General features: G+C 38.6%; 1 protein-coding gene across 1 annotated transcript; it reads right to left on the bottom strand.

The window, feature by feature from the left end:
* Positions 1 to 2,671: 2,671 nt before the first annotated feature.
* On the bottom strand, positions 2,672 to 13,353 carry LOC113075310 (myosin heavy chain, fast skeletal muscle). The gene is made up of 41 exons (XM_026248010.1): positions 13,303 to 13,353; positions 13,071 to 13,110; positions 12,377 to 12,595; positions 12,144 to 12,287; positions 11,903 to 12,059; positions 11,781 to 11,808; positions 11,527 to 11,632; positions 11,242 to 11,334; positions 11,039 to 11,102; positions 10,857 to 10,955; positions 10,650 to 10,753; positions 10,429 to 10,567; positions 10,188 to 10,306; positions 9,917 to 10,066; positions 9,667 to 9,837; positions 9,274 to 9,574; positions 9,078 to 9,145; positions 8,910 to 8,997; positions 8,695 to 8,812; positions 8,487 to 8,610; positions 8,246 to 8,382; positions 7,900 to 8,155; positions 7,565 to 7,807; positions 7,291 to 7,467; positions 7,059 to 7,204; positions 6,886 to 6,976; positions 6,339 to 6,728; positions 6,135 to 6,261; positions 5,816 to 5,934; positions 5,538 to 5,734; positions 5,271 to 5,454; positions 5,019 to 5,184; positions 4,811 to 4,935; positions 4,406 to 4,714; positions 4,086 to 4,289; positions 3,875 to 4,000; positions 3,619 to 3,789; positions 3,346 to 3,450; positions 3,180 to 3,275; positions 2,924 to 3,055; positions 2,672 to 2,788 (listed from the first exon to the last, which is right to left on the bottom strand). The coding sequence occupies exons 3-41, from the start codon at positions 12,581 to 12,583 to the stop codon at positions 2,774 to 2,776; spliced, it is 5,796 nt and encodes a 1,931-aa protein (XP_026103795.1). The 5' UTR covers positions 12,584 to 12,595; positions 13,071 to 13,110; positions 13,303 to 13,353; the 3' UTR covers positions 2,672 to 2,773.
* Between the last annotated feature and the right edge of the window lie 306 nt (positions 13,354 to 13,659).

The following is a 13,659-nucleotide window of genomic DNA, read 5'->3' as shown; positions in this document are numbered from 1 at the left end:
TAAGACTAAAACTAAATTAAAATTTCGTGTCAAAATTAACACTGGATTGCACACACAGAGGAACGCAGAAACTAGTTGTCAGCGCTGTCCTGTGATTTATCACTAAAGTAGCTTAGAATCTCAAAACTTTATTATAGCATATTTTTCTACATTTAAAGGAACTAGGCTATTTACAACCCAAAGCTTCACAATAATATAGAGACGGTATGACTAATTCACACACGCAGTCACTCGTAATGGTACTGTGCTAATTGATCTTTATCTGATCTTTATTCATCTCTTACACTGAGCAATAATCTGCAAGAAAGGTTCCGAACATAAAATAACTGCTGATAGTGAGCTATGATGACAGATCTCTCTTTCAATAGGAAAAAATATCTCACCTTTAATAGTCAATCATATTTACAGTACAAACCTTGTCAGTCAACTATGAGGGCAAAAAAACAAAACAGAAACGAAATAATCGTTCATTAATCGTAATCGAGGTAAAATGTTCAATTAATCTAGGTTTTGATTTCAGGCCATAATCATCCAGCCCTACATACGGTGACGTCACCGAAACATTATTCTTTAAATACTATTTCTGTACAACTTTCAAACCGGTCGTGCAGCAACCGTTTCCTCTGCATATTCACCATGGTAAAATGAATAATTTTACAGAATATAATTAATGTATCAATGCATCGCACAAATCAAATTACCCCCCAAAATAGGTTTTATGGGGCTAATCAATGTAAATTCTGATTTAATAATTATAAAATAATAGTTTCTGCTATAATTATTCTAAAGCACCAGTTCACAGAAATAGTGTGTGAATTTTTCCCATATGCATATGATCGGAACTCCATGACATCCGGCCTATTGCTTGTCGTTCGTCGAAGACGAAGCCAAAATTGCTTAAGCCTAAATAATTTGGTTGGGAGCATTCCCTCCTGTGACCCATGATTTGTCTGCAGACCTATGTGTATTCAGAACCAGTGAGCAAAGGACTTCCATAATATAAAAAACAACTTGCATTAACGCGCGATAATAACACGTTAACTTGCCCAGCCCTAATATATATTATAATGAAAAACAGTGGTCCAGCGTGTATGAATTCATATGTTCTGGGTGACTAATTCCCCAGGAGTTAATGAAGATATTGATTTTCTACCATTTTTTTAATTTGCACTTTTGATGATGTACAATTTTATATCTACGTGGTTATATGTATAATTTATTATTATTATTATTATTATTATTATTATTATTATTATTATTATTATTATTATTGATTTTCTTCTTTTGGACCATTGACACTCCTAATTGAGATTGTAGGCAGTGTCAATCGTCCATTTGAGAGATAGGTGACGGCAATGCACTTATGAGTCTGTGATCCTTCATAAAGCAAGAGGAAGAAGAAGCATCATGCCTGCTGCTGAGAATGTGCTCAGGAGAGTTCTAACAGTTTGGACATTGTGTGAATCAGAGGTAAAAAAAAAAATTATATAAATACTGTTCAGTTTCTTGCACAGACCAATCGTTTTGTGTCTTTACACATCAATGTATCGTCACGAGCTGCGGGGTTTAATGTGGTTTTGTTTGTGTATGTTTTCTTTTAGTTTTATTGTATGTTTTAGCCTCGATTCCAATCCACTTACATAAGACGGTTTGCAACGGTTTGAGTAAAAAAATCTTGGTTCGTGTTCTACTGTAGAAACAAAGTCACCTAAATCTTAGATGCACTGGGGTTGTCACAATCGTCAGCTGTAGTGCCCATGAACTACAGTAAAGGGCACTCCACTCAGGACTCACTCAGGACCCATTTCCAACTCCATTTCCCAGAATCCTGTGCTTAGGGCTAATCACCACCAGGTGTTCCCCATTACCACTTCCCTGTGTACTGTGTACTGTACTATCAATAATTGTGAAGTCTTGTTAAGCCCCGTCCAGCATTTCCGAGCATTACCCTAGTGTTTGTTTTTTCTATGTCTGACTCTGGATTGTATATACCACCTGTGATACTCTGGCGCCTGTTATTGATTCTGGATATCCCACTTGATGCTCTTACCTGAATTCTCCCTATCTGACCATTCTCTAATAAATACTGCAAATGGATCCAAACGTCTCTGACTCCATGTTACAGGGGTAAGCAGATAAACATCAAATTAAATTTTTTGGGTGAACTATCCCTTTAATCAGGGGGGTCCACTATTGTGCCCTCCAAGATATTAATTCAACTGCTCCATTTTGTTTTTGGAAATAGTGGTATCATGGCAGAATTTCCACCTGAACGTTTACATTTATAGTCTACATTTGGCAGACACTTTTATCCAAAGCAACACATATTACATTCAATACGTTGTATACATTTCATGGCTTTTTTTTTTTTTTTTTTTTTTTGAGAACCAAACCCATGACTTATGAGCAAAATATATTTTAGTAAATCTAATATTCTTTGAACCTCTGACCCTTTTGGCAGCTAAATTCCACTAAATAACCAACTTGTAGTTTAACTTACTATTTTTCTAGCATGAGTGGAGGGAACCTTTATGAACAACCTTTTTTCATTCTTGAAACAGGTATAATGTGCATTAGAACTTTAGAATATTTTAGTATTTAAATGATAGTCATTTTTTAAATTAGTTTATGTGTGAATAAATATCCTTTAAAGATCACTCCAAAACAAATATCTAGTGACAAAATATTTATTTCAAAAGGAATATTAAATGCAAATCTACAGAACAATCATATTATATGACTTCAGTAGAGGCTTCCAACAGGTTTGAGGGTTTCACTCTTCTTTGGCCTGAGACAGAAAAAAAGGACATAAAGAAGTCATGTAAATAATAAGTACATTAGCTGAATACTGCATGTTTGTTCTCAGTAAGTGCAAGAAAAAAATGACTGTACTGAGTTCAGACTCTTCTATTATGCAACTGACCTTTCCAGCATCACGGCTCTTGGCTCTGAGCTTGTTGACTTGAGACTCAGCAATGTCAGCACGCTCCTCAGCCTCCTCCAGCTCATGCTGCACCTTCCTCAACTTGGACATGTGAGAGTTGGCTTGCTCTTCCTAAAGAGTACCAATTTGACCATGTTTATCAACTAAGCTGTGGTACATCAGTGATATCACACCAGTAAATAAATAACTAATTAATAATCAAATGTGTCAAAATGTTAAAATAAATGTAACACACCGCCTCCTCAGCCTGTCTTTTGTAGGCTTTGACCTTCAACTGCAGCTTATCAACCAGATCCTGAAGTCTGTTGATGTTCTTCTTATCCTCCTCAGTCTACAAACAATAAAAATATTTAATAGATTTGTATTGATAAATCTGTGGAATTGGTCTGGTATGATCATACCTGATAAGACAGCTCTTTCACTCTCCTCTCATATTTACGGACACCCTTAACAGCATCTGTTCCACGTCTCTGTTCTGCTTCAATTTCAGCCTCAAGCTCACGGACCTTTAAAAGCACATAAAAGTTTTCAGACAAGTGTACACCTGAGTAGATATTGCCTGTTAACTAGTTTTGGAAGCTGAGATGGTGATTTAATTTTAGGAATAAGTCTAAACAACATCTGATATTTTATCCTAAAATTATATTTTATATGAAATTAAAAAAAATCTTTACCCTACTCTCCAGTTTCTGGAGTTGTTTCTTTCCTCCCTTCATGGCCAGATTCTCAGCCTCATCCAGACGGTGCTGCAGGTCCTTCACTGTAACCTCCAGATTCTTCTTCATCCTCTCAAGGTGAGCACTGGTGTCCTGCTCCTTCTTCAGCTCTTCTGCCATCATTGCAGCCTTTTGCACAAATACACAAATTGATTAGATCCACATTTTTCAGGACACATGTCTTGTGAATCATTTGGCAACTACTGTTTCTCACATCAGTGATGGCCTTCTTGGCCTTCTCCTCTGCATTTCTGGCTTCCTGAATAGTGTCATCAACTTCACTCTGGATCTGAACAAGGTCAGCCTCAAGCTTCTTCTTGGTGTTCAGGAGACTTGTGTTCTGCAACATGAAAAGCAAATGCATTAACATTTTAAATGATGCTCTCAATTTCCTTAATTTCACTGTAAAAACAATATGCCCTTACCTGAGAGTGCAACAGTCCGACACGCTCACTGGCGTCCACCAGCTCTTGTTCAGCCACTTTGCGGCCTCTCTCTGTCTGCTCCAGAGCAGCTCTCAGCTCCTCAATCTCAGCTTGCATCAGAGTGTTTCTGCGCTCCACCATGGCCACCTGCTCCTTCATGTCTTCCTGTCCTCTCAGAGCATCATCAAGGTGCAGTTGGGCGTCCTGAACAGAACAATAGCTTTACAATAAACTAGCAGTGTGCTTTCTGTTGGTCTTTTCTAAACAAAGGTTAGATTATACAAACATAATGCAACTTAAAGTCTAAGAGAATCACTTACCTTGAGTTGTCCCTGAACGTTCCTGAGCTGTTTCTGGGCCTCAGCAGCCTGGCGATTGGCGTGGCTCAGCTGAATCTCCATCTCATTAAGGTCTCCCTCCATCTTCTTCTTGATTCTCAGGGCATCATTCCTGCTCCTGACCTCAGAGTCCAGAGTGCTCTGCATGGATTCAATGACTCTCTGGCTGTTCCTCTTGATCTGCTCCATCTCCTCATCCTTCTCTGCAAGCTTCCTGTCAACCTCACCCTTGACCTGGTTTAGCTCAAGCTGGACACGGAGAATCTTGGACTCCTCGTGCTCCAGAGTGCCCTATTAATAATAAAAACAAAATTTACATTTCAGAATGAACAACACAGTATAATGATTTTAGCAATTACAAATTACAATTAATCTCCAGATACTCACTTCAGCCTCCTCCAGGGCGGTCTGAATCTCTGACTTCTCAGTCTCCACTGCTTTTTTGGCCTTTTCCAGCTCATGGATGCTCTTACCTGTCTCACCTAACTGCTCTGTCAGATCTGAAATCTCCTCTGTACAAAGGAAAAATATAATCTGTGTCATTCTGAACATTCAGTAAATCATATATGTTTACTTCAATATGTTTCATTCTTACGCTGCAGATTCTTGTTCTCTCTCTTGAGGGTCTCCAGCTGATCCAGAGACTCCTCATAGGAGTTCTTCATCTTGAACAGCTCAGTGCTGAGTGAACGAGCCTCTTTCTGGGCTCCTTCCAGCTCTGCCTGACCTTCTTCATATTTCTGCTTCCATTCTGCCAGGACCTTTGGTGAAGATATTTTGGGGCAGGTTTAATTTGTGACATGTTCAATAAAGCCCATTGCAGTCTATTTTAAAAGAGAAACTGTACCTTGTCAAAGTTCCTCTGCTTCTTGTCAAGATTGGCAGCCAAAGAGTTGGCCCTCTCCACGTCAATCATGAGGTCCTCCACCTCACCCTGGAGTCTCTGTTTGGTCTTCTCCAGAGATGCACATTTAGAGTTCACAGCCTCAATTTGTTCCTCTGCATCTTGAAGGCGCTGAGCCAGCTTCTTCCTGTTAAGCATTACACATTGCATTGTATTCAAAGCTATGAAATAACTGTGAGAATCAGGAATATTATTGAGTAATCTATGTACTTGGACTCTTCAAGCTCCTCAGTGCGTTGGATGGCATCAGTTTCATATTTGGTTCTCCACTGAGCAACTTCACTATTGGCCTTTGACATTCCCCGCTGCAGCTCAGCCTTTGCCTCCTGCTCTTCCTCAAACTGCTCACGGAGCAGGTCGCAGTCATGACGGGCTGATTGTACAGCATGGGCCAGTGCATTCTTAGCCTAGGAGACAAATACACATAATATTAGCTTTGTTATATAGTAAGTGGAAAATATGTGTTTGTACTGCTCGTTCTGTATTACCTTAACCTCCTCTTCAATCTGCCTCTTAAGCTCCTCAATTTGCTGAGTGAAAGCTTGTTTGCCTCTGGTGAGCTGAGAAACCAGAGCCTCCTTCTCCTCCAGCTGACGGCCAAACTCACCTGTTTAGATTTAGATTCACTGTCAGACTGTGCAATATCTCTTTTAGTTAATATATAAACAAACTCTTTGAAAGCTAAATTTAAATGTGTGCTTGTTCTATTAAGACTTTGTCAGATATAAAGTGCTAAATAATCTTGATAAACCATACTCAATAACTAGTGAAATAGTATTGATTTCATCATGATTGTCATTGCTTTACCATTTTCAGTTTGAAGTCTTGCTCTTTGAGCACTGAGGTCATTTATCTGGCGGTTGTTCTCATCATTCTTGGACTTAATTTCACTAAGTTGGTCCTCAAGGGTGCGGCACATCTTCTCAAGATTACCCTGCAAATACAGAAGTCATTAGATGTCTGAAAAACGTCAAGACATGTTTTATATACGTTACACATAAAATTGCCAACCTTTGCTTTGGCAACAGCCTCCATGTTGCTGGAGAGATCATCAATCTCCATTTTGTATTCACTCTTCTCTTTCTCAAGCTTCTGCTTGACGCGCTGGAGGTTGTCGATTTGCTCTCCCAGCTCGGCCACACTGTCTGCCTGCTTCTTACGGAGGGCTGCAGCAGTAGCTTCATGCTGGAGGGTGGACTCTTCAAGATCACGACGCAGCTTCTGGAATTCAGCTTCACGCTTCTTATTCATCTCGATCTGAGCAGCAGTGGCTCCTCCAGCCTCCTCAAGCCTCTCACTGATCTCCTCAAGTTCCCTGGAGAGATCAGCTCTCTGCTTCTCAACCTTGGCACGAGCAGCACGCTCAGCTTCAATCTCTTCCTCCAGTTCCTCAATGCGAGCCTACAGTGGCAAGTAATCAATGAAATCTTATTAATTTTTATGTCACCTTCAGCTTTAACAATATATATATATATATATATATATATATATATATATATATATATATATATATATATATATATATATATATATATATATATATATATATAAGAAATACCTGAAGCTCCTTGATCTTCTTCTGGAGTTGAGCACCCAGAGATTGTTCATCTTCAATCTTGCTGAGCAACTGGCTTGTTTCAAAGTCTTTCCTGTGGGTATTCAATAATAAGTGATTGTAAAACAATACCACAACAAAAAAGTTTTCAATAAAAGATTTAATGTTTTAATTACTTTTTAAGTTTCTCGTCAGATTGCTGCTTGTCATTCTCCAGGTCCATGATGGACTCTTGTGCTAATTTCAGGTCTCCTTCAAGCTTTCTCTTTGCTCTCTCAAGATCCATGCGGAGCTTCTTCTCTTGTTCAAGGGAGCCCTCAAGCTATGGGAAAATGATATATAAAATATGTTCAGGGCAAAAAGCCTGTTAATTTAACATATTAATGACTTGTTTAATTAGGAACTCACATCATCAACTTGCTGCTCAAGTTTTGTCTTGGATTTGGTCAGGGTGTTGACTTTGTCCTCCTCTGCCTGAAGATCATCCAGGGTCTGCTGATGTGCCTCTTGGAGAGCTTTCTTCTCTTTTGTAAGTTTGGCAATGCTCTCATCCTGAGATGCCATTTCCTCAGTCAAGTTCTTGACCTGTGGGATTTTTTGTTCCAAATGAGCTTATTTTTTCCAACAATAAAGATTATATATAAACATATAAAATAAATATTAAATCTTATCTTAATCCAACCTTATTCTCAGTGGCGTGTTTCTCCTTTTCCACTTTAGCCAAGGTCAGCTCCAGGTCATCAATGTCTTTCTTTAGCTCAGAGCACTCATCCTCAAGTTTTCTCTTCTTGGCTGTCAGTTCAGCATTGATTTCTTCTTCATCCTCCAGTCTCTCAGTTGTCTCTTTGAGTTTAGCTTCAAGCTGGATTTTGCTCTTGATCAGACCCTCACACCTTTCCTCAGCATCTGAGAGATTCTCAGATTCCTGTTAGGAAAATAGATCGCTATAATCACTGGAAACCACATTGCTATTTTTAATGGAGCCAAAATTCAGTTAATTCAATCAGGAAAACTCACAGAAGCCACTTGCAGCTGCAGATCATTTTTCTCTTGCAGCAGTGCCACCATCTTCTCTTCAAGCTCCTTCTTTTTGGCTTCAGCCTTGGCAAGATTTTCTTTGCATTTTGTAAAGTCCTCTTTCATGGTTGCCAGCTCCTTCTCAGTCTCAGCACTCTTCAGCAGAGGCTTAATCTTGTAGTAAACCTTCATCCATGGCCAGTGTTTGACATTCATGAATGAGCGGATGTTGTATTGGATGGTGTAAATGGACTCCCTATGAATAATTCATAATTAAATTATATAATCATCATTATTAACCATTCACACAGTTATCATAGTCATCTTTCTTTATGACACTACTCACCTCCTCTCCATCATCTTCACAAACTCCCTCCTCATCACATAACCACGGCAAAGAGCTTGAGTCATTGTGACCAGAGCAGCCAGTTTCTCATCACGCATCTCCTCAAGAGTACCCAGAAGACCAGCTTTGAAGAACACCTACATTTATACATAAAAGGAAATCAAAGGATATTGATTTACCTGTATAGGCTTAAAAATCATGGTTAATAAATCTTTGAAAGGCTGTAAAGTAGAATATGAACCTTTGTGTGTCCAAATCTGTACTGGTCATGATCGATATCTATGGATCCCAGGAGTTTCTCACAAGCCTTCTTGTTGTCAATAAACTGCCCCTCTGGGATTACACTGGCATTCAGCACCTTGTATCTGTGTTAAATTGATCAAAATTATTCATATTTTTTAATTAAGAGCCTCATATCGTAATTGGTGTTTTCACGTGTTCCCATTTACCTCTGCTTGAAGTCACCATAGAGGATTCTGCTGGGGAAGCCCTTTCTGCAGATTCTGATGCCCTCCAGCACACCGTTACACCTCAGCTGGTGGATAACCAGGAAGTTCTCCATCAGACCTGTAGGAAACCATTTACAACATGAGCTAGGTAAATTAAGATTAATACTGAATATTGTATTAATGCCAGAATATCTGTTAGCCCTTTAGTACTTTACCTGGAGTCTTGGACTCATTGGGAATCAGACAACGCACAAAGTGAGGGTGAGTGCTCCTCAAGTTGGTCATAAGCTTGCCCAAATTCTCCTGTGGGGAACAGAAAAGGGACATCATGCTTTGTTTTTTTCCCCCTCAAATACAGCAAATACAATTGCTGTGCGTCATACCCTGAACTGGGAGGACACAGTCTGCATGGAACCACCCTTCTTCTTTCCTCCCTTCTTGCCACCGGTTTCTATTGAGATAAAAATACAAATTAACACATATTAAATGCAAAAACAAGAAAGAAAGTGCAAAACTGAATGAAAGGTTGGTTAAATTAATGTCTTTACTTATATCAGTAACACTTTTTTCCCTCATTACCTTCAACAACAGGTGGGTAGAGACTAGCCAGCAGTTTGACAGAAGACTTCTGGTAAAGCTGCACAACAGACTCATTCAGTGGATCCTTGTTCTTGTCCAACCAACCAGCAATGTTGTAGTCCACAGTTCCAGCGTAGTGGACCAGGGAGAAGTGGGCCTCAGCCTTGCCTTTGGCAGGCTTTGGTTTCTGGAAAGCATTGCACTTGCCAAGATGCTGATCATACAGCTTGTTCTTGAAGGAAGTGTCTGTAGCCTTGGGGAACATGCACTCCTCTTCAAGGATGGAGAAGATACCCATGGGCTGTTTATAAAAGAATGTTGTTTATTGCAACAAATTAGTAATTTTTGAGAATGGAAAATGGAAATTGATAGGTTCATAAACCAGTTAAAAACCTTCTCAATGAGCTCAATGCAAGCAGCCAAGTCCATCCCGAAGTCAATGAACTCCCAAACAATGCCCTCCTTCTTGTACTCCTCTTGTTCCAGCACAAACATGTGGTGGTTGAAAAACTGCTGCAGTTTCTCATTAGTGAAGTTGATGCACAGCTGCTCCATGCTGTTGAACTGCAGGAAGAAAAAACATTTACCGACTCCTGAATATGACACAGTTTGCCATGAGAAATGATAAAAGAATCATTCTTACATCAAAGATCTCAAAGCCAGCAATATCCAGCACACCAATGAAGAAATTTCTTTGTTGTTTTGTGTCCAACATCTGGTTGATACGAACGACCATCCACAAGAACATCCTCTCATAGATGGATTTGGACAAGGCGCTTACAGAGTTGTAAACCTGTAAGCAGAACAGAGTGAATATTTTAGTAAAAATGTTTGCTTTTTAAAGTAAATTGTCAGACTGACTGAAGATTTTCAGGTTGAATACAAGGACAAGCTAGAAATATGTTACTACATACCTGTGGCACGGTCTGGCCTTTGGTCACAAACTCATTTCCGACCTTGACTCTGGGGTAGCACAAAGCCTTGAGCATATCAGCAGAGTTCAAACCCAGAAGGTAGGCGATTTTGTCGGCCTCTGTGATTTAGAACAATAACAACAACAAAAAAACATATATTTCTTGCTCTAAAACTAAAACATGGATCTCTCAAAACAAAGCAGTGTGTGTGATGACAAACATTGGTATTATTTAGTCTCACCCTCTGTGCCATCAGGCTCAGCCTGCTCCTCACGCTGCTTCTGCTTGAACTTCATGTTACCATGATGGAGCACAGCTCCAGTGAACTTGTAGATGCCCATCTTCTCCTCAGCAGTGAAGCCCAGAATGTCAATAGCAGACTGGAAATTACAGAGAAGAATAAGCTCATTGATCAGTTATATTTATATAGAATATCTTCATATTCACACAGCATTGACTCACATCAGTAGCCATCAGCTCCTCTTTATCATCAATGCTTGCCACTGTGATCTGACCCTGACTGCACATGGGGAAGTCATAGGGGTTGGTGGTGATGAGCGTCATTTCTGTAAAACACACAGAGCATTTACTATTATTGTTGTTGTTTTTAAGTATCTTACAATAATTATTATCAAGCATTGATACACTGAATGCAATATGTGCATCTACCAATCAGCTCAGGCTTATGGTTGGTCATCATCTGGTAGAAGATGTGGTAGCCTCTCTCATCTGGAAGCTGGAATGTCACTCTAGACTTCTCCAGCAGATCTGTTGAGAGAATGTGTCACAATCATCTGAAGAGTGACAAAGACAAACGTGCAGGATGGGTAAATGAAATCATGTCCACCTACATGTCTCAATGTCAGCACTAGCCAGTTTTCCTGATGTACCGAAGTGAATTCTGATGAATTTACCCTGTTTGAAGCAAAATAACCTTTGAGTTCCTACTGTGCAAAAGAAGCCAGCTTTTAAAACAGTTCATAAAAAACTGTATAGAAAAATTCAACACAACTGACCAACTGTACTGTATGTAAATATAAAGTGGTGAACTTACAAAACGAGAGGAGTTGTCATTTCTCACAGTCTTGGCATTACCATAAGCCTCGAGCAGAGGGTTGGCAGCAATAATCTGGTCCTCAAGAGAGCCCTGTGATATTTGAAAGATTATTCATCATCATTATTATTATCGTTGTTGTTCTTGTTGTTTTACTTCTAAATACTCTTTGTAGCCATTTCACAAATTCAATATATTAAATATTGTTTATATATTACTGTCTATATTTCAGAAAAATATACTTATATTTTTAAGAACACTTATATTTTTTACATAGTCTCATACCTGCATTTTGCTGGGTTCTTTCTTCTTATCACCCTGAACTGCAACTGTGGCAAAGTACTGGATGACACGTTTGGTGTTCACAGTCTTTCCAGCACCAGACTCTCCACTGGTTTATTAAAGAATACAGAAGTATATTCTTACATTCTATTTTGCAAACATCTCCATATATATATGTGTGTGTGTGTGTGTACTTTATATTTGACAAACTTATACTTTCATTTATTGTCACAGTCAAGGAAATGAAAAAAACTTACGTAATCAGGACAGACTGGTTTTCTCTATCTGTTGATTGCAATGTGTACAATGTCCAGTAAATCTCTTTTATTAACAGCAACTATTATTTAAATCTATATAATTAAATTCCATAAGGTCTTACCAGTCAGCATGAACTGATAGGCGTTGTCAGAGACAGAGAAGATGTGAGGTGGGGCCTCCATACGCTTTTTGCCTCTGTAGGCAGCCACCACTTCTGCATCATACACTGGGAGCCACTTGTAGGGATTCACAGTAGCGCAGAACAGTCCAGAGTAGGTCTGAAATGAGCAGAGACCTGGTCAGATTGCAGTGAAACTGACAAAATGAACATCCGTGCTGTTTTACTTTGCTCCAGAACTTACGTAGATCATCCATGCGGCATAACGCTCTTTGAGGTTATACAGCACAGAGGGTTCATTGAGATGGGTCATCATGGCCATGTCCTCAATCTTGTCATACTTGGGAGGATTCATTGGGAAGACTTCATCCTCTTTAACAACTTTCTCCTGTAAATTTCATACATTGGATTTCAGAAAGACCAGATATTTCAAATTAAATTTTTAGTTTTAGTTTTCATGGAATGTAAAAAATTCACCTCCTTAGTGTCATTCACAGTAACAGTGACTTTGGCACCGTCTTTGCTCTTGATGGTTCCCTTGACGTACAGTTCTTTAACATCAACCACATAGCAGGCACTCTTGGCATCAAAAGGTTTGTTCTGAGCCTCGATTCTCTCCTTCTCAGGCTTCCGAAGGAAAACGGCAGCCTTGCCATAAATGGCCATCTCCGCGTCTGTACTCATGGTGGCGGCTCACTAAAATTTGTAAAAAAGAAACATTGTAGTGCTTTTTGGATCAATTAAATAACTTGGTTCTTATGTAAGTCAGGTCTATTAAAAAATAAAAAGCTTCTTAAAATAATAAAAAGAAAATGTGAACACATTAGTTAATTGATGCTGTCCTTGATTAGTTCTGTTGTCACAAGATGCATTTTTTTCTGGTACATTGTAATAAACAAAAATTAAACTTTTAATTACCAAATTACACAAATCAAGAAATGTTTTATTTTTATTTCAGTTCTGTGTACCACAGTGCACATATGCTATGCGTACAAAGTATCACGAGTCCCACTTAACATATGCTATTGGAGAAGTATAAAAAAACTTAGAACTCATTTATCCAAAAACATCAGCACATCTACAATAATCAGTCTACATCCATTTGACAACAGACATGCTAATATTCAATAAAATCCTTAATGCAGTAACAGAATGTATATTTAACACCTACCTTTCCTGCTTCTTGACACCCAGATGAATTTTCTACAGCCCTGCCAAGAAATTCAGTTAAACATTAAGAACATTTAGAAATAGATGGTTTACGTGAATGTGGATGTAATATAAATGTTTATTTTATTTTAAAATATTATCTTATTACTGACGTTATCCTCTGTCATATCAGTTTGTCTAGTACAAACTCACACAAATAACAACATCAAATGCAAAATACTGCAGCGTCTTACCACAAGTTGGAATGCCACTAGTCTCCTCTGAGCCTGGTCATGCTCTCCTCCATGCTTTTATTGAGGTCAGTTTTGCACACCAAGCAGAGTCTATATATAGACAAGCTTTAAGAGTCTTATTTTATGGTAAGAAGCTACATCTATTCTGAGATATCAACATATATGACAGCCTTTAACACAGTTATGGTCATCACATGAATTTGACAACACAGTACTTCAAAAAGATGTTCACGTTTGGATTCAGTTACATGATAGATTTAAATATAGTTATCTTTTATAGAAATCATCATATAATACTTTCACATTTACACGTTTACATATTTTTTACATATATACATTTATACTCTTTCATTTAAA

This window comes from Carassius auratus, chromosome 5, assembly GCF_003368295.1.
Source record: "Carassius auratus strain Wakin chromosome 5, ASM336829v1, whole genome shotgun sequence".
Taxonomy (NCBI): domain Eukaryota; kingdom Metazoa; phylum Chordata; class Actinopteri; order Cypriniformes; family Cyprinidae; genus Carassius; species Carassius auratus.
The sequence above is the reverse complement of the archived record's forward strand: the minus strand, read 5'-3'. Positions and strand labels throughout refer to the sequence as shown.